Consider the following 19,388-nt stretch of genomic DNA (forward strand, 5'->3'; position numbering starts at 1 on the left):
TCAAGAGGAGTGTAGTCCGGGTGGTGATAGCCAGGGTGCGTGAAGCCAGGGCGGGCCCAGGGTTTTAGACTCCGCATTTCCAGGCATAGCGACGTGCTCAGGAAGGATGGTCAGATAGACGGAGGAGGGGAGGTTTGACGGGTATTTATAGACAAGAAGAGGAGCAGACGATAAAGAGTCTCATTTCGCTCATGTTTTACAAACAATGGTCTTCAGGGACAAGCGGGAGACGGGAGATGCCGAGTAGACTGTAGATGACATTGTTCGAAAGGGAGGAGAGACGAGAGAGACCGAGATAGGTGGTCTCGGATTAAATGGTTCTTTTGATCGGATAATCAGATCAAAGGCAGCCTCAAGGTCGTCGGAGGGGGGGTGTTTGCTAGTGGTCATTGGGGATAGATAATCCGGATGAGCTGCTGTAGTTGGGTCACTAGTGGCAGGGGTTCCAGCTGTTCTGCATTGTCTGTGCGACCGAGAGGTCCAGGTGACCAACCGGAGATCGGCCGTGATTCGGGGGCGCCTGGGGGCAAGTATCGGGGGCACCAGTCAGAGACAACGAAAGCTCATTGAGAGGTGCAGCTGGCGGCGAGTGGGAATTCGCGCCCGCAGTGGAGAACCTTGAACCCCGATGTATGATGTCATTGAAGCCAGCTTTCCCCAGACGGAGTTTGTTGCCCGCGTATAGTGGCACACCATGGCGTCTGCACGAGGATGTCCCAGAGATGTACCATTGATGTATCAGAGGATTGATAGGAGAGATGGAGAGGCAAAGGCAAACTGATCGACGAGGTCGGGCCGAGGAGGAGCTTTGATCTCTTGCAGTGCATGGGTGTAGCAGGTATCAGAGTGTCAGAGTAGCAGAGTGACAGAAGGATCAGAGGATCAGTATCAGAGTATACGGTATACTCGTACTCCACGAGTCCAGGTGCAAGTATGGATCTGATATAGCTGATATAGCTGAGTATACTCATACTCCACGAGAGTGTCAGAGTATACTCCGTAAGTGTGTCGTCCTACCGTGTTTCCGGGCAGCCGCTGCCAGGTCCGCCCGGTCTGAATGCGACGCTAGACCGTTTTCTTCCCCCTGAGCCACGCTAGCTTCGTAAATTTGCCCCATTTCCCGGATTTTTGTCCTTTTTCGCCCTTTTTTTTAACTCTACACGGGCCAGGTGAATTGAAATTTTACTAAAGCGTTGAGGTACTAGCAGTACTACTGGTACTGCTACTGGTAGTAAGGTGGAGGCTGGGGAAGCAGAAGCATCACCCAGACTCTCCCAGACTCTCTCAGACTCTCCCAATCTCCCAACTCCCCCCGCACAGACCGGTCCCCAAGCTCCCTCCTCCTCCTCCTCCTCCTCCTCCCCTCCTCCCTCCCCCCCTCCCCCTCCCTCTTCTCTTCTTTTCTCCTCTCTCTTCTCTTTCTGTCTTCCTCAACTCTTCATCTCTTTAATTGTCCCCTCTTGAAACTTTTTGTGCTTGCACTCGCACGGGCCTAAGATCTGATTGATCCATTGATCCAATCTATCATGGCGGACGAGAACGGCGGCGAACCCATCAAGCGCGATGTGCGCAACCACATGCTCTTTGAAATCGCCACAGAGGTCGCCAACCGTGTCGGAGGCATTTATTCCGTCCTCAAGTCCAAGGCCCCCGTCACAACCGCCGAATATGGCGAGCGCTATACCTTGATTGGCCCTCTGAATAAGAACTCGGCCGCGGTCGAGGTCGAGGAGCTCACTCCCTCCAGTCCCGCCATGCGCGAGACCATCAAGTCCATGGAGGCGCGCGGAATTGAAATCGTCTACGGTCGCTGGCTGATCGAAGGTGCTCCGCGAGTACTTCTCATCAACACCGGCACGGGATACCGATGGCTCGATGAGTGGAAGGGCGATCTGTGGAACAACTCCGGCATCCCGTCCCCAGATGCCGATCACGAGACCAATGAGGCCATCGTCTTTGGCTACATGGTCGCTTGGTTCCTCGGCGAGGTATGTACCCTTCCCCCCTTGCAGCAGATCGCCGCCAATTGGCTGCCGATAAACTGACCGTGCCTTGTAGTACATTGCCCACGAGCGTAAACGTGCCGTTGTCGCCCACTTCCATGAATGGCTAGCGGGTGTGGCCCTCCCCTTGACCAAGAAGCGTCACATGGATTTGACCACCATCTTCACTACTCACGCGACACTACTTGGTCGCTACCTCTGTGCCGGCTCCGTCGATTTCTACAACAACCTGCAACACTTTGATGTAGACGCCGAGGCCGGAAAGCGTGGCATCTACCACCGCTACTGCATTGAGCGGGCTGCTGCGCACAGCTCCGATGTCTTCACGACGGTCTCTCATATTACGGCCTTTGAGAGTGAGCATCTGCTGAAACGGAAGCCCGACGGCGTTCTGCCCAACGGTCTCAATGTGAAGAAGTTCTCCGCTATGCACGAGTTCCAGAACTTGCATTCGCAGGCCAAGGAGAAGATCAATGACTTTGTGCGCGGTCATTTCTATGGACACAACAACTTTGATCTGGACAAGACCCTGTATCTCTTCACCGCTGGTCGGTATGAGTTCCGCAACAAGGGTGTTGACATGTTCATCGAGGGTCTGGCACGTCTAAACCACCGCTTGAAGACCAGCGGGTCGGACATGACTGTGGTTGCTTTCGTCATCATGCCAGCGCAGACATCGTCGCTGACGGTGGAGTCTCTCAAGGGCCAAGCTGTCGTCAAGTCACTCCGCGATACCATTGAGAATATTGAAAAGGGAATCGGCAAGCGCATGTATGAGCGTTGCCTGTCCTGGAAGGAGGGTGACAACATGCCCGACGAGAAGGATCTGATCACCAGTCAAGATCGCGTGCTGCTGCGTCGTCGCCTGTTTGCCATGAAGCGCCACGGCCTACCCCCGATTGTCACCCACAACATGGTCAACGACAACGAGGACCCGATCTTGAACCAGATCCGCCGCGTGGAGATGTTCAACAACGAATCCGATCGGGTCAAGATCGTCTTCCACCCTGAATTCCTCAACTCGTCCAACCCAGTCCTGCCTCTAGACTACGATGACTTTGTTCGGGGTACTCACCTGGGAGTTTTCCCCTCCTATTACGAGCCTTGGGGTTACACCCCGGCGGAGTGCACTGTGATGGGAGTTCCTAGTATCACCACCAACCTTTCCGGCTTTGGATGCTACATGGAAGAGCTCATCGAGAACTCCTCGGACTACGGCATCTACATTGTTGATCGCCGTTCAAAGGGTGTGGATGACTCTGTCAACCAACTGACCGACTTCATGTACAACTTTACCTTGAAGAGTCGCCGTCAACGCATTAACCAACGTAACCGCACGGAGCGACTGAGCGATCTGCTGGACTGGAAGCGAATGGGATTGGAATACGTCAAGGCGCGCCAGTTGGCTCTGCGAAGAGGTATGATTTTCCTCATTTCCCCGCTTCCCCTCATTTTGGCCCCGAAAACAACCCACTGACGAGATGACATAGCTTATCCCTCTTCGTTCGAAGGAGCGGAGGACTACTTCGATATCATTGGTGGTACGGAACAGAAGATCTCCCGTCCGCTATCGGTTCCTGGTTCTCCGCGGGACCGTTCTGGTATGATGACTCCTGGTGATTTCGCATCTCTCCAGGAAGGTCATGAGGGTCTCAATACCGAAGACTATATCGCCTGGAAGCTTCCGTAAGTGCTAACTAAATTCTGTGTCCCACCCACTACAATCTTCCAGATAGCTAACACACAACTAGGGAGGAGGAGGAACCTGATGACCACTTTTTCCCGCTTACCCTCCGGACTCGCAAGTCCGCCGATCGCCCCCAATCCCCACTGGACAGCATCTCGATCAATGGGGGCCATGAAGCGGAGGGCAGTCCCCGGCCAAGGCCTAGGTCGGAAGTAGACCCTGAGTTTCGGAACTCAACGTGTGGGCCCACGGTGGAGGTCTTTTCTAATATCTGCTCTTCTCTGCATTTGGAGTCGCGTGTTTCTGTTTTCTTCTTTTCTTTTCTGTTCTTTTCCTTGTTCCATTTCCTTTCCCCTCCATCATCCCGAGTACTCGGACTCATTCCGTCCATTGTGTTGTAATTGTCTCTATTCACTTCCATGCATTTGGAGCCATGTTTTAACCGAATTTGAGAAATGTTTATTATGGGTTATGATTTGTTGTTTCTTTGTAGCTGGTGGCTGGTGCTGGTATAGCTGGTACAGTACAGGTGGTAAGCTGGTAGCTGGTTGGTAGCTGGTGTAGCTGTAGTTGGTAACCTACACCACGCAATAGCCGATCGTCGGTTGGCTTCGGAGCAGTAGTGGATAAACCACCAGCTAATAGAGTTACCCGCAAACCCAATGAGAAGAGAAGATCATTCTCGACGAATCCCGTTCGGTGAACCCTTTTCGTGGTGTGCAGTCATGATGAACACAACCTCCACAGGAGCACCCCACTCCGAACTATTTCTACCCCTCCATGGCTGTCTCCTCCTTCTTCCCTTTCTTCTTTCCTCAACCTAACGTTCTCTCTTGATTTCACTTCCGACTCAATTCTCAACAATATCTGCCATCGGTAGGACTCTCCAAATGGAGTCGCGCACGTCCTAGTCTCGCCTATGCTACCCGGGGATCATCATACTAGTACTACTAGTATGATGATCCCCGGGTAGGGCGGACAATCGGGATCCGAGGTCCTCCTCGCTACGATGGTCATCGTGGATCAAGGTATTTGTTCATGGTATAACAGTCAGCACACGCATGACAGGTGTTCGGTGCGTCTGTTCTGGGAATTGATTGACTTTGCATTCATGCTGGCTTTCGATTCCTGGGTCAGACGCTCGTTCTGAGATTATACTGTCAAAACTTGATCTAGATAATACTAGCGAAAGGACATGCGTGACTTGATTGTTTCCCCCTTGTGTTTTGCATTGCTGTTGTATTGCTGAATGAACTAGTTGAGATTGTTGAGATCATTAGGGTGGTCTTTATGGTCTTGATGGTCTTGGGTCTCGACTAATTCCATCCAGCTGATACAGACGGCAATGCCTTCTCCCAGGGATGCTAACCATCTCCAAGTATAAACAGTTCTTGTTGTTTCAAAATGGCTACCGACAAGATCACCTTCCTGACCAACTGGTATGCTAACACTATCTTATAGCCCTTATATTCCATTCCTATAAGAGCTCTGGCTGAACATTTCCAGGCACGCCACCCCGTACCACGCCCCCCTCTACCTCGCCCAGTCCCGCGGCTACTTCAAGGATGAAGGCCTCAAGGTCGCTCTCCTGGAGCCCAATGACCCTTCCGATGTGACTGAGATCATCGGTAGCGGCAAGGTCGACATGGGCTTCAAGGCCATGATTCACACTCTGGCGGTTCGTACACCTCTCGACCATCGATATAACGCAAAAATCAATACTAATACATACCCCAGGCCAAGGCTCGCAACTTCCCAGTGACCTCCATCGGATCTCTGCTTGACGAGCCCTTCACCGGTGTCGTCTACCTGAAGTCCAGCGGTATCACCGAGGACTTCCGCTCGCTGAAGGGCAAGCGCATCGGCTACGTCGGCGAATTCGGCAAGATCCAGATCGACGAGCTGACCAAGTACTACGGTATGACCACCGACGACTACACCGCCGTCCGCTGCGGTATGAACGTCACCAAGGCAATCATCCGCGGCGACATCGACGCCGGTATCGGTCTCGAGAACGTCCAAATGGTCGAGCTGGCCGAGTGGCTCGCCGATCAGGGCCGTCCCCGCTCCGACGTCCAGATGCTCCGCATCGACCAGCTTGCCGAACTGGGCTGCTGCTGCTTCTGCTCGATCCTGTACATCGCCAATGACGCCTTCATCGCCGCTAACCCTGAGAAGGTCTCGGCCTTCATGCGGGCCGTCAAGCGCGCTACAGACGACGTCCTCGCCGACCCCGCCAAGACTTACGAGGAATACATCGATATCAAGCCTATCATGGCCACCCCCGTTAACCGTAAGATCTTTGAGCGCTCGTACGCTTACTTCAGCCGCGATCTGAAGAACGTCGCCCGTGACTGGACCAAGGTTACCAACTATGGCAAGCGTTTGGGTATTCTGGACGATGCCTTTGAGTCAAACTACACCAACAGCTTCCTTTCCTGGAACCTGGATGCGGACTCCACTGATCCCACTGGTGATCAGAAGCGCATGGCTGCTCTGCAGGAGGAGGTTGCTGATAAGGGTGGCTTTAAGCGTCTTGAGGTTTCGGCTTCGGCTTAATTTTTCTAGTTGTTGAATGTTTGATACTAGGGTTTGCTCCTAGTAGTCTACCAGGCATCAATCACTCTTTAGCCTGGTTATCCAGATATGAATGAAGAAATTGCTCCAATGAGTCGAAGAATTTCCTTGTAGTATGCAAGGTAGATGTAAAAAGTATACAGATGTACAATTTGATTCCGTCCTTAAGCACCGCTTCAAGGTCATTGCCAGGAGCCCATTTTCAAGACTGCAATGGGTCTCCGAGGTTTTGGAGTGCGTCCAACGCAGAGGGGTATGTTGAAGCACGGTTCGGCCCAAAATTCGTCTCAAATCCATTCGGGACTTGCTCAAATATTGACTTTGCCTCTTGAGGCTGATGTTTTGAATTATCTGGAGAACCCATGTGGTTTCGTCCTATGGCTTTCTCGTCTCGTGTTCTTTTAGGGCTTGCTCCCACGTAATCTCGGCCTCTTGAAACCGACTTGAAGAGGCGCATACCTAACCGCAGCATGGAGCATTTGGGAAGTGATGGGCCAGCGAGACATGAACTCGAGCCCCGATGGCTTGTGAGCATAGCCGACTACATGTATTCTTTCAATTGATTGGCGATCAAACCCTGCTATTTGCGCAACAAAACCGGACAGGCCGCCCATTGTCACAGTACGCGAATTATGACTTCTATAGTAAATCTTGGAATGCTACTATACAGGGTGCGGGTATTCCTGTGGATTATTCAAGAGGTATTCACATTGGTAACGCCAGGCTATCTATAAATGCATCTCGTGGAATGGGTTATGTGGTGTGCTGAATCACAGAAAAATGACAACGCTCCTGTACAGCTTCTAAATACCCAAAATAGAGACTGTAGAATGGTGTATGACAAAATTATGTAGGGTAATCGGGTTGCCGGTCAATCCGGGGCGAGAGTTTGCTAGCAGATCGATCACGCTGCTGCTGCATCAGATCCTTTTTCTTGATCTGATTTGTCGCTCCCACTCCCACTCCCGCTCTCGGCCTTCTCTGGCTCTGTCGTAGTTGTAGCAATAGTCTTCGCATTGACAATCTCAAGGAGCTTAGCGGCCAGCTCTTTTGAACCTTCTATCTTGCTTAACTTGGTTTGCAAGTGCTCGATGTCGTTTTGCATTCTAGAGAAGATGTTAGTATTAGCCATATATAGAAGATGAACTATAGTTGAACTCACTTCTTCTTGCCGTGCTCTGTATTGACATTGGCTTCGTCAAAAGCCCGCACCCAATGCTCGCGATAGCTGTTGAACACTGGTACCATGATCATATCGACGGTCATGTCAGGCAGATGTTTGCTAAGAACGCGATGAAGAGTACCGGTCTCCTTGGCAAGAGTCTCAATGAATGGGTGAACATCCGGTGAATCTCCTTCTGCATCCCAGTCAACCTTCCTCATCGCATTGACGTGAACCGATGAGCGAGAGCTCATGATATCCACAAGCTTCTCGTGGATTTGGTTCTGATGCTCTTGTAAAAGCCGTTTGACCTTATCAAACTCGGCCATAACCTGGTTCGACTGTCCGTGCCGCCTAACAAACTCTCGAACATACGGCATCAGGGCAATGACGAAACTCAATGCTTGGGAAGAAAGAGCAAGGTGTTTGGTCGTAATATTCTTCAATCCGGCACTCCGCGTCGCTCCCGCGCCAAGAATAAGCTGAGCAGATCGGGAGTTGAATTGCTTCAAGATTTCTAGAAGCTGCGGGGCAATATCCTGGATCATGCTCGGGATGTTCGCCATGAGGAATTCAAATTCCTCCATGCTGCGCATCATGGCCATCGCTGACTCCGGCAGAATGTGCTTTTGCTCATCAATGACTGCAGTACGCACTTTATCCTTGCTATTTCCGTTCGCAGGTGCACTAGCGTCGGGTGATTTGGACTGTGACTGCTCACTCTGCGGAATCCAGATCTTCGAAACTTCCACCCATGCCTCGATGTCTTTGGTGCTTGCATCCAAAATACGGCTGAGGATGATATTTTCACCATCTCCAAAGTCACGGGCGTCCCATCGATCAGCATCCATAAGCTTAACGATATGGTGGCGCTGTGAATCGCCGAAACGGTTGATAAAATCGTGGATTTGGTTGCCGACGATTGTTTTAAGTGCGGTTCCGCCTCGTCCGGAGATTGCTTCGCACTCATCGGCAAAAAGGCGATTGAGGGTGAAATATCTTAAGAACTCTTCTTTGGAAAGTTGCGCAGTCTGTTCCGAGCGAACCTTGAGAACCTTGGTGATCTGAGACTGGGCAATGTCGACCGCCTGGCCAAGAAGACTAGACATATCCAAGACCTGCAGGATCTCGTCCTGGGCCATAGCAGAAACGGATGACCCACTCGTCATCTGGTCGAGGCTCTGTGGATTGGGGCTCCGAGGTGGAGACCTCACACCAGTCACAGGGGAACTTCCGAGTCCACTAGCAATATCCAAAAGAATCTTCACTTGTACACTCAGTCGACGCAGAGACTCGCTGATTCCAGTATAGATCCCAACCAGCATGGAATAGGCATCTTCCGAATCAAGAGCACGGAGATTGCGTGCAAGAGTAGATGATTTTTCCTGCTGGCTCCGTTGGCGATCACTGTGTGTAGATATCGAAACCATTGATTCGTTATCATCGTCACTGGAGCTAGGCAGGTGTTTCCGTATAAGCCCCTTCATTTCACGTAGGACAGCACTTTTAAATGAGGTTGCTGCAGGAGTCGTGTAGCGAGCCCGAGCAAGCCCAGTCAGCTGCGTATTCAACTGGGATCGCAGTTCACTGTCAATGTTCATATATGCCGGAGATACCATTGACACAGGGCGCTGGCCACCGCGTTGCCGCTGGAATGAGGCACCCCAGCGTTGCAGTGTAGTATCTGAAGACACATTCTCCACATGCTTTCCCAAGTCTCCAAGCAAATCATTCAAAAATCGAGTTTCATATCCCATTCCAATTCGCTGTCTCAACTGAGAAAGATCATCCGACGCACCTTCAAGAGCCTTGAGTCTTCGGAGATCAATAGCCTGGCTTTGGAGGTTCTGGTCCTCCCCTTCAACAGGGCGGCTTGATACCTTCTCGCCGGCCATCAACTTCTCCACTTCCTCGAGTTCATCGGCAGCAATTTCGATATCACCTTGCTCCACTAGTTCCTCGCAACGAGAAACAGACCCGACTACATCACGAAGCTGAGCTACTGCAGCAGCCAGCATGCGCACATTTTCCTCCGTCTTCTCAGATTCACAATTTTCATACCACCAAGAGCCATTTCCTTGTCAATTTTTTGCAGATCCCGTCGCAATAACTGAATGCGTTGTACGGAGTCGGCCGCTTCCGCGTGCAATTCTCGCAAGGAGCCAAGGGCCGTGAAGAAAGATTTCGATGCAGTAGAAATGGACGAGATGAGATGGATCTCAACGGTATCCATGTACCAAGAAAGCTTTTCCTGAAGGATAGCATTTGTGGCCAGCGCCTTTCTCCCTGTTTGTGCTGGCTCAGGGGCACCACCGTTGGTGTTTTGATCGTCCTTGACAGGGGGCCGCGGGGGTCTAACCACCTCCGATTTCTCTGATATCACGTCGAAGGTGCGGGGATTTTCAAGATGAAAATCTTCGTCAAAGTAAACCTGCGGAATAGTCGATAGGGGCGTCACGGCAGGGCCACGGCCACGACCAGTCGATGAACGTCGGCCTCGAGGACTAAAAGGCGAGGTGGGACGAGAGCTAGTCGACATCACTGAAGATCTCCGTTCGGGACTCCATGGTTTCAGAGAGTCTGTATCCTCAAACCTGGGGGATTTGACGCCCGACGGTTGCTGGTTATCTTCGCTGGAAGCTTCTCTCGATTGATGGAAGACATCGTAGAGGGATCCCACTTGCGCCAGGTACGGCTGGAACGCCTTTGAGTCCACATGAGCGATATTTGTCAAGGTGACCGGCGGAATGTCACGAGAGGACGGAGGCTTATATCCGGTAGACGAAACGGCAGTATGAGGGGTCAAACCGGTGCGGACTATCGGCGCTTGGAGAAGGGACGAAATGGCTGCGGAGAGATAAGCCGATCAACATCCAATTGACTAGGGTCCAATAAGTAGACAACATACCATTTTGACCAGACTCGGAGATCGAGCCATGATGTTGGGAAGTATCCAAGATTCCCCCAATGCTCACAATCGAGCTTGCCGTAGATCCCCTCCTCAGGGGGTACCGCTGTGGGGGAACCCGCGGAGACTCCAGTTGGGGTGTCGAGTAGTGGGAGATAACAGGGGTCGATGCACCAGATGCCAGGCTATCAATTGACTTGCGCGGACTGGTTGGCGCCATCTTGTACACAACCGCAAGGCGGATGCGACAACCACCGAGAGTCGATCGTTGGGGAAGCTCGGAGTTATCTGATCATGACAGATTGGCCCCTTGAAGGAATAGTTTCCGGTCCACCACAGTCGACGGTGGTTGGGGAAATTGAAATCGTCGCCAGTGGATAGCCTATACACGACTGCGTCCACGGGAGTTCACGGTTGAGCTGGGCTGATGTAGTTGTCAAGGTGGCTTTGTTTCCAGCGCCATGCGCAACTCCGCCCAATCGGGAAGCTGCTCACCCGCGGCTGACCGCCTTGATGTACTTCTGCCTTGTTGCCTTGTGGCCTTACAGCCTGTTTTCTCAGGCGCAAACCACTTAACGCGTGAAACGGGAAAGCGCGTCGCGTTCGCGCCTTCCCAACCAACCACCGACAGAACTCTCTCCCTCCCTTTCTAGCAAAAAGTCGCTGGATCTCCCACATCATCACATCACCACCACCACATCATGGATCGACGCACTCCTTATACCCTGAGCGTCCTCGCTCCTAGCACCAATGGCGCCGATGAGTCCCGCTCACAAATTCAAAATAAATTAAGGGATTTTGTCCTCGAATTCCAGTTGGACAATGCTTTTATCTACCGGTACATCCCACCTGCACCTATTCCCAGGAGTGGTCGTCCGAGAAAACACTAATACTAATCCCAATCATCCATCTCACAGTGACCAATTACGGCAGAATGTTCTTGTGAAGCAATATTACTGCGATATCGACATCGCCCATCTGATTTCTTACAACGAAGAGCTGGCCCACAAACTCACCACCGAGCCCGCCGATATTATTTCTCTGGTGAGTGCATCATCATCCTTGGAAAAGCACCTTCCTTCTTAAACATCAGCTAACTTTGACTCAGTTTGAGCACGCTCTTCTGGACTGCACTCGGCGAATCGTCTATCCCGGTCAGCGTGATATCGAACTCCCCTCCCACCAACTTCTCCTCCACTCCTCGGCATCCCACATTTCCATCCGTGACCTCAATGCCACCAATATCTCCCACCTCGTCCGAATTCCGGGTATCGTGATTGGCGCCTCGACTATCTCATCGAAAGCGACTACTGTCCACATTCGCTGCAAGAATTGCGACCACAGTGAAAATATCACTGTTGACGGTGGCTTCTCTGGTCTTTCGCTCCCACGGCGATGCGGTCGCAGCAAGGAGCCTGGTGATCAGCCTGGTGAGCAATGTCCGCTGGACCCGTATGTCGTGCACCATGAGAAGTGTGAATTCGTGGATCAACAAGTGCTCAAGCTTCAGGAGGCCCCCGATCAGGTTCCAGTTGGCGAGCTTCCACGTCACGTTTTGATCTCTGCCGATCGTTACTTGGCCAACCGTGTTGTTCCTGGATCTCGTTGCACGGTCATGGGTATTTTCTCTATCTATCAAGCAAAGGGTGTCAAGAAAGAGGCCGCAGTGGCCATCCGCAACCCCTACCTGCGCGCCGTCGGCCTCAATACAGACGTGGATCAGACCGCCAAGGGTAACTCGATCTTTACTGAGGAGGAGGAACAGGAGTTCTTGGAGATTAGCCGTCGCCCTGACCTGTACGATGCTCTCGCCCGCAGCATCGCTCCCTCCATTTACGGTAATCTGGATATGAAGAAGGCCATCGTCTGTCTCCTGATGGGTGGCTCGAAGAAGATTCTTCCCGATGGCATGAAGCTGCGTGGTGATATCAACGTCCTCATGCTTGGTGACCCTGGTACCGCCAAGTCCCAGTTGTTGAAGTTCGTCGAGAAGGCCGCTCCTATCGCCATCTACACTTCTGGAAAGGGTTCTTCGGCTGCCGGTTTGACGGCCTCTGTGCAACGTGACCCTGCTACCCGCGAGTTCTACCTGGAGGGTGGTGCCATGGTTCTGGCTGACGGAGGTGTTGTCTGTATTGATGAGTTCGATAAGATGCGTGACGAGGATCGAGTGGCTATCCACGAAGCCATGGAGCAGCAGACCATTTCTATTGCCAAGGCCGGTATCACAACCATTCTAAACTCGCGAACCTCTGTCCTGGCCGCCGCCAACCCGATCTTCGGTCGTTACGATGACCTGAAGACCCCCGGCGAGAACATCGACTTCCAGACCACCATTCTTTCTCGTTTCGATATGATCTTCATTGTTCGCGATGACCATGAGCGTGGCCGTGACGAGCGCATTGCCCGTCACGTTATGGGTGTGCACATGGGTGGGCGTGGTCTAGAGGAACAGGTTGAGGCTGAGATTCCCGTGGAGCAGATGAAGCGCTACGTCAGCTACTGCCGCAGGTAAGTTTTAGCTGCCATTGCATTTGTTGTCCCCTATTTTTCTAGAAACTAACACCTATTCTAGTCGTTGTGCCCCTCGTCTCTCTCCCGAGGCTGCTGAGAAGCTGTCTTCTCACTTCGTGTCCATTCGCAAGCAGGTGCATCGGACCGAGGTTGAATCCAACACCCGTTCCTCCATCCCTATCACTGTGCGTCAGCTCGAGGCTATTGTCCGTATCACGGAGTCTCTGGCCAAGCTATCTCTGTCACCTATCGCCACCGAGGCACACGTTGACGAGGCTATTCGTCTCTTCTTGGCGTCGACGATGGATGCCATCACTCAGGGTGAAGGCCAGCAAGGTAGCAAGGAGCTCATGGAGGAGGCCAGCCAGATCGAGGACGAGCTCAAGCGCCGCTTGCCCGTTGGGTGGAGCACTAGCTTGGCCACCCTGCGCCGTGAGTTTGTGGATGGCAAGGGCCGCAGTGAACAAGCGCTCAACCGGGCGATCAATGTTCTGCAACGGCGCGAGACGGTGCAGATCCGCTCGGGTGGTTCCCAGATCTACCGTAACCAGGCTTAATATCTGGTATGTGACGAATCTGATATGTTGAATTGGATATGGGTGATGGGTTTGTTTTCAAGTTCCTCAATCTTGGCATTTGCCTTGCGATGGCATAGGCGTTTAGCGGTGTTTGGTGTGCAATATCCGGATGTGGGGGGAGTTGTTCTATTCTATCCAGAAATGAAAATATACTATCATACTATCTTACCATTGATTGATTTTGGGTTGGCTACCTAAAATACTACGAGTAGTACTAGTACTAGTATCTTTTTTCCGAGGTCGTTGCCCTGAAGGTGACCTCCAACTTGAAGGCTGAATAGTACTAGTAGTAGGTAGTATGGACCTAGAAGTATACATAGTGCCACACGCGCTGGTGCCAGGTGGATATAGTACTAATACTAGTACTGCTCCAGTAACCTGATGCATGCTCTCATTAGTTATAAGCTGCCTTCAGACACTTATACTACTACGACCTAGTACTAATTGCTGCATTCAAGTAACGAGTACTATTCATATAAATATACTTCTACCTTGCCTCCAGCAGGCTACGAGTACACCCCTTTTCCGGTGCCTCGTGCAGGTGCAAGATGAGGCGTGCCGATCCGTCCCATCTCCGATATCCACCCCAATTTCAACACACCACCTGGGCATCTAGGCATAATGTCTTGTGTTGAATAATTCTAGATCGCCCGGCTGTATCACTAGATGGAGAGCAGGAAATGAAGGTATTGCTATTTCCAGCCGCTTGAATGGGCCACGAGGGCTAGCGTGGTGGAGTGACAGCCTTCCCCCACGGCCCCTGAAACACCACCACATTAGTCCTCGTGGGTGTTGACCCGCTTTATTCGTACCTTTTACATACTCGTACTAGCCTCTGTCCACTCAGGAGAACGTCCAGACTCAATCCTTTACTTTTTTTTCCCTTCTCTTTTTATTTCTTACTTTTCGACATTCCACCCACACTCGCTCACTTTCGCTCACTTGCTTTCTTCTCCCTGCTGGCTGGTCCAACATGGAGATGGAGAGTTCCCCGGGAACGGGCGAGGCCATCCACGGTCCTCTGCCGGATGCGTCCCACCCTTTGCCTCTGCCTGCACCTTCAACCTCGACAACCACCTCAACGGAGCTTGGCTCCGACAAGCAGCCTATCTCTCGCTCATCATCTCTTCGGCAGAAACGATCATCACTTCCCCACGAGCCCATCCGGCAGCTCGCCATACCAAACGCCTGACCTTGAACTTCCCCATCAACATTCCGCTGGATCAACCGATCTCAGCTACCGACTCAGTCGCCTCACCAGGACCCATGACCCCCGTTACCCAGTCGTCAACACGTGCCTCCCCAGCAGTACCTGCTGGGACTCCTCTCCCTTTTGACACAGAAGACGATGGCTACGACTTCCTCCGAGCCATCGCCTCTCAGGAGCGGAGGGTGATGGAGCTGCGGGAGGAGTTGCATCGCGCAGAGTCCGAACTGTCCACCATCAAGAAGCAATGGGCCTTGTCCGAAAAGTCCAAGAAACGAACCGAGATCAACCTCCATGCCGAACCGATGCTGCCACTTCGCTCACCCGAGTTGTCTACTCCGGAAGGGGGGTCGAGCGTACCCTCCCACCGCCGCGAACAAAGCATGAGTTCGGTTGGGAGCTCCTCGGTGTCACAGGAGCGGATAAGTCGAGAGTTGGATCGGCGCACCAGTCTTCGTGCCGCTGCCGCACCAAAGGGCACGTCGATCTCTGCCAATGGTCGTCGCGTGTTCCAGGGCTCTCATGCTCGAACGCTCTCACTCCTCTCCCCCGTCACAGCACCCAGCTCCTCCATTGGCGGACCTGGCCCGGCTGAACTGGATCGCGTGGGACGCACCCCGCGATCGGCAACACTCCCATCTGTTGAACGCAACTCGGTTGCCAGCATTGGAATGCCGACTGATGAGAGCGACGTTCCGGATCAAGTACTTGAACAGTGGCGCAAGACTATGCCCATACCCCCGCCATCGCGGGAAGCTCTCGTACGTACTGGCAAACAAATGGCCTCAGATCTTCGGGAAGGGCTGTGGACATTCTTTGAGGACATTCGACAGGCAACGGTGGGCGAAGAAGGCATTAACGCGACGGAATCGCGGACCATGTCGCCTTCAAACTCATTAGCACCACCAAACTCACGGAAAAGAGAATCGCTTTCAGCCAAGTCACGGAGTCGAGAGCGACTATCAGCCTCGGGGGATAAATTGTCACGATCGTCATCATCGTCATCGTCGCGGGGTAGGCCCCAAGCGGCCGAGAGCTCATCTGGTAAAGACACCGCGCCGCCAGACATCTCCAAGTCATTCTGGCACGAATTTGGCGTTGATTCACCAGCGCAGATGTCGCCCGCCGCTCGTCGCAGCTCCTCCAACCTCCCAAACGCCAGCAACAACAGCAACAGCAACAGCGCCGACGCCACGACCCCTCGGGCCGCGAACGAACCAGAGAATCCCGGTCACCGCTCCAGCAGTCCCGTCGAAACGGAGGATGATACCATGGGAAACTGGGATCTGTGGGATACGCCGCTCCCCGCCTCTAAAATGAAGCATACGCCCTCTTCGAGCAGATCCACGGTGGATTCCTCGAAACACGACAAGTCCCCTACAACCCAGGGCAGTAGCCCCCGCACGAGTGCTAGGTACATTTCAACTTTTCCTGATTTCATTTATGACAACCTCGTTATGCGCTGACGCCGTCCCCAGCTTTGGCGACTGGAACCCGACCCTCGCCGTGCCAGACCCCAGTGTCACTGAAGGCATCCCTGGCCCACCATTACGAAGCTGGCACCGTCCACGCTTCAGCGAACTGCCTCCAATCTCATGGCTGAGTGGGAGCGTAGTCTTTCACCTTCCCCCGGAGCGTCAAGGCTCCGTTTCTCCTTCGAAGAGTAGCAAGAAGGACTGATTGTAACATCGCCTCTACTTTCCCTGCTACCTTTTTGATCTTCTTTGTAAATATTTACCCCCCATTTCATTCTTCGGCCCCGTCAGCGAGGGCCTCCCGTTGGGCGAATTGGCACGAATACACCACGGACTCATGCAAGGCTACGATTGTTCAATCCCACGAGAGCGTTGTTTTCTTTCTATTTTCCCATGCGTATAACTATGGGAGCGTCTGTTTTGATTTCTTTTTTTTTATTTGACTTGACCAGATGTACCGGTCTCGCATATACTTTTAAACCTACAGAAGATTCAATAAATAAAAAGAGTCATTAATTTGATATTTCAGTATTTCGGTATTCCAGTGTGAATGCAATGATAATAATCCCTGGGTACCTCGTTGTACGCTCCGCATACTTCGAGCGGGAATTTTCCGGGTGGGTCACGTGCCACAGGATCCGCAAATTTATTTTCGCCACTCCGCGAGATCCTCCGCAGCGCAGAGAGTCTGTTTGTTCGAATCTACAAACCCTCCAGGGGATCAGATACCCACGTTCATTTTTTCTCGCCGAGTCAGATACCCCATTTTGAATCACGGCTACATAATCTGTCTACCCCTATCTTCTCCAGTCGATTCACATTTCCCCCTACAACATGAGTATTCCGGGTATGTTGCCGGGCATGGGTGCCAACAACCAGATGCAAGGAATGGACGAAAATCAGCAATGGATGATTAAGATGGTAAGATTCTTCCTGTCTAGTCAAGTCAAGTCACGAACGCCAACTAACGCGCGCAATAGATGCAAAATGGAATGGAGTCGTGTCCCGTGAAAACAGTCATGGCCGGTACAATGGGTTTCGGTCTGGGTGGTGCTTTCGGTCTCTTCATGGCCAGTGTAAGATTTCCCCCCCTCTTCCCCTCCTCTCTTCCATCCTGAATGACAAAATCTCACAAAATCCCCGCCACAGATGTCCTACGACTCCTCCCTCACACCCCAAGGCCAAGCAATCTCGAACCTCCCCTGGCGGGAGCAAGTCCGCCGCGGCTTCAAGGACATGGGCGCGCGCTCCTGGTCGTCCGCGAAGAACTTCGGCATCGTCGGTGCCCTGTACTCCGGTACTGAGTGCTGTATCGAGGGCCTGCGCGCCAAGAACGATCTCACCAACAGCGTTGCGGCTGGTTGTATTACTGGCGGTATCCTTGGTGCTAAGGCTGGGCCGCAGGCGGCTGCTTTTGGCTGTGCGGGCTTTGCGGCTTTCAGTGCGGCTATTGATGCTTATATGCGCATGCCTGAGTCTGAGTAGACGGGCTGTGCTGGACTGGGACTAGCTTGGGGGACGAAGGATTTGTGAACTGGAACTCCTCACTCCTTGTGGTCTGGGTGAGTCGATTGTGAGCTGCTACTGCGACTGAGACTGTTGCTGCTGCTCCTTACGATCACCTTTGACTGGCTTGTTTTGATATTGTTCCTTTGCGTCTTCTCGACTTGTATATTTCCGTGGCGCTTGGCGATGCTTGGATAGATGGTGCATAAAAGGCGTTTGGGTTGCTCCTTTGCTTTTTTCTTCATTTTTCGTGTTACAGGGCTGTGTGGTGTGGCTTTTATGCTGCATCAGTTATCTACTTTGCACTTGTATTATATTTGCATGTCCTGTGTGAACATAGGCGGCAAGAGATGTTTAGACATTCCCACTCTCAATATTGATACCAGATCGGATTAGATAATATTATTTTTCTGGAATTTCTCTGTCTCTATGAAATGTGTAGTATACTAGTATTGCTACAACCGGGCATCAGGCGCTATCAAAGCATGCTTCTCTAGTATTCCATATTGATCTTGCTATGTTCACATATTATTCACATCGGACTGTTCAAGGAAGAACAATGTACTTCTCGAGGTGCTTGGGGATGGCACCACGAAGCTCCTTGCTCTTGAGCCAAGTTTCGGAGAACAGACGGTCCGCATAGCGGTAGGCACCATCACAAAGAACAGTGACGACTGTGTTGCCTTTGCCCAGCTTCTCGGCAACCTCCTTCGCAGCGACGACGTTCAGAGCGGAGCTAGCACCCAGGTACAGACCCTCCTCATCCAGACAGCGGTAGACCATCTCGATAGACTTCTCGTCAGGAATGTTCACCGAACCGTCGAGAAGATCAATATCCGGCTGCAGGTTGTCGGTCACACGACCCTGACCAATACCCTCGGTGATACTGCCACCAGAGCGATCGGTCAACTTGCCGCCGCTCTGGATGTAGCTGTGCAAGACACTGCCGGGGGGATCGGCAAGGAAACACTTCACACGACCATCGCTAGCGGTCTTGAGGTAGCGGGTGATACCAGCCAGGGTACCACCAGTACCGGTGGCACAGGTAAAGGCATCGATCTTGCCGCCGGTTTGCGCCCACAGCTCCGGGCCGGTGGTCTCAATGTGCGCCTGGCGGTTGGCGGTGTTGTCGAATTGGTTGGTCCAGACTGCATTGTCCAGCGACTCTGCGTGTCGCTTAGCCTGGTGGTTGTAGTTTTGAGGGTTGTCGAATGCGACGGCGGGAACCGGGTAGACCTCCGCACCCAGCAGACGGAGCAAATCAATCTTGCCCTGGGATTGGGTGTTGGGCATGTAGATAACCAGCTTATATCCCTTTGACCGGCAGACGTGGGCAAGGCCAATACCAGTGTTACCGGCAGTGCCCTCGACAACAGTACCGCCGGGCTTCAGCAGTCCCTTCTCCTCGGCATCCTTGACGACGAATAGAGCGGCCCGATCCTTGACACTACCACCAGGGTTCTGGAACTCCGCCTTGCCTAGAATGTTGCAACCGGTTTCCTCGGAAAGACGTTTCAGTCGAATGAGGGGAGTGTTGCCAATGGCTATGCGACAGAAAAAAAGTCAAGCGTTAGCTGAAGGTAGTCCGGAGCTGGGAGCTGGGAGCTGGAGCATGAACACATACCTTCCGTCAGGCCATTGACATAGCCTTGGGCAGTGGACACTTTGGTGGCATAGGCAGTTGATCCCTCCGCAGCGCGAAGGGCGGTAGTACCAAAGCGCCGAATACTTTGACGGAACATCGTGATCGTGCACGAGTGCAATTGCTAAA

General features: G+C 52.4%; 7 protein-coding genes across 7 annotated transcripts; 5 read left to right on the top strand and 2 right to left on the bottom strand.

Moving 5' to 3' along the window:
* Window positions 1–1,526: 1,526 nt before the first annotated feature.
* On the top strand, window positions 1,527–4,313 carry N7509_006339 (Glycogen synthase; the record flags this gene model as incomplete). The annotated part of the gene is made up of 5 exons (XM_056630976.1): window positions 1,527–1,988; window positions 2,059–3,421; window positions 3,494–3,689; window positions 3,755–3,930; window positions 4,285–4,313. 5 exons carry the CDS (start codon window positions 1,527–1,529, stop codon window positions 4,311–4,313), a joined length of 2,226 nt encoding a protein of 741 aa, XP_056490278.1.
* Window positions 4,314–5,094: 781 nt separating this feature from the next.
* Window positions 5,095–6,249, top strand: N7509_006340 (NMT1/THI5 family protein; the record flags this gene model as incomplete). Its single annotated transcript, XM_056630977.1, has 3 exons — window positions 5,095–5,129; window positions 5,197–5,368; window positions 5,428–6,249. 3 exons carry the CDS (start codon window positions 5,095–5,097, stop codon window positions 6,247–6,249), a joined length of 1,029 nt encoding a protein of 342 aa, XP_056490279.1.
* A 922-nt stretch (window positions 6,250–7,171) lies between these two features.
* Window positions 7,172–10,557, bottom strand: N7509_006341 (vacuolar protein sorting-associated protein 54; the record flags this gene model as incomplete). Its single annotated transcript, XM_056630978.1, is given in 4 exon segments — window positions 7,172–7,373; window positions 7,430–9,465; window positions 9,480–10,276; window positions 10,338–10,557. The coding sequence occupies 4 exon segments, from the start codon at window positions 10,555–10,557 to the stop codon at window positions 7,172–7,174; spliced, it is 3,255 nt and encodes a 1,084-aa protein (XP_056490280.1).
* A 481-nt stretch (window positions 10,558–11,038) lies between these two features.
* N7509_006342 (MCM DNA helicase complex subunit MCM5) lies at window positions 11,039–13,408 on the top strand (the record flags this gene model as incomplete). Its single annotated transcript, XM_056630979.1, has 4 exons — window positions 11,039–11,175; window positions 11,255–11,381; window positions 11,446–12,848; window positions 12,913–13,408. 4 exons carry the CDS (start codon window positions 11,039–11,041, stop codon window positions 13,406–13,408), a joined length of 2,163 nt encoding a protein of 720 aa, XP_056490281.1.
* A 994-nt stretch (window positions 13,409–14,402) lies between these two features.
* On the top strand, window positions 14,403–16,316 carry N7509_006343 (DUF4048 domain-containing protein; the record flags this gene model as incomplete). Its single annotated transcript, XM_056630980.1, has 3 exons — window positions 14,403–14,445; window positions 14,565–16,050; window positions 16,115–16,316. 3 exons carry the CDS (start codon window positions 14,403–14,405, stop codon window positions 16,314–16,316), a joined length of 1,731 nt encoding a protein of 576 aa, XP_056490282.1.
* Window positions 16,317–16,945: 629 nt separating this feature from the next.
* N7509_006344 (translocation channel protein TIM22) lies at window positions 16,946–17,596 on the top strand (the record flags this gene model as incomplete). Its single annotated transcript, XM_056630981.1, has 3 exons — window positions 16,946–17,032; window positions 17,092–17,187; window positions 17,261–17,596. The coding sequence occupies 3 exons, from the start codon at window positions 16,946–16,948 to the stop codon at window positions 17,594–17,596; spliced, it is 519 nt and encodes a 172-aa protein (XP_056490283.1).
* Window positions 17,597–18,163: 567 nt separating this feature from the next.
* Window positions 18,164–19,359, bottom strand: N7509_006345 (cysteine synthase A; the record flags this gene model as incomplete). Its single annotated transcript, XM_056630982.1, has 2 exons — window positions 18,164–19,161; window positions 19,242–19,359. The coding sequence occupies 2 exons, from the start codon at window positions 19,357–19,359 to the stop codon at window positions 18,164–18,166; spliced, it is 1,116 nt and encodes a 371-aa protein (XP_056490284.1).
* Between the last annotated feature and the right edge of the window lie 29 nt (window positions 19,360–19,388).

This window comes from Penicillium cosmopolitanum (assembly GCF_028827165.1).
Source record: "Penicillium cosmopolitanum strain IBT 29677 chromosome Unknown utg000006l:49.0-5199605.0:1.0-5204138.0, whole genome shotgun sequence".
Lineage (NCBI taxonomy): Eukaryota > Fungi > Ascomycota > Eurotiomycetes > Eurotiales > Aspergillaceae > Penicillium > Penicillium cosmopolitanum.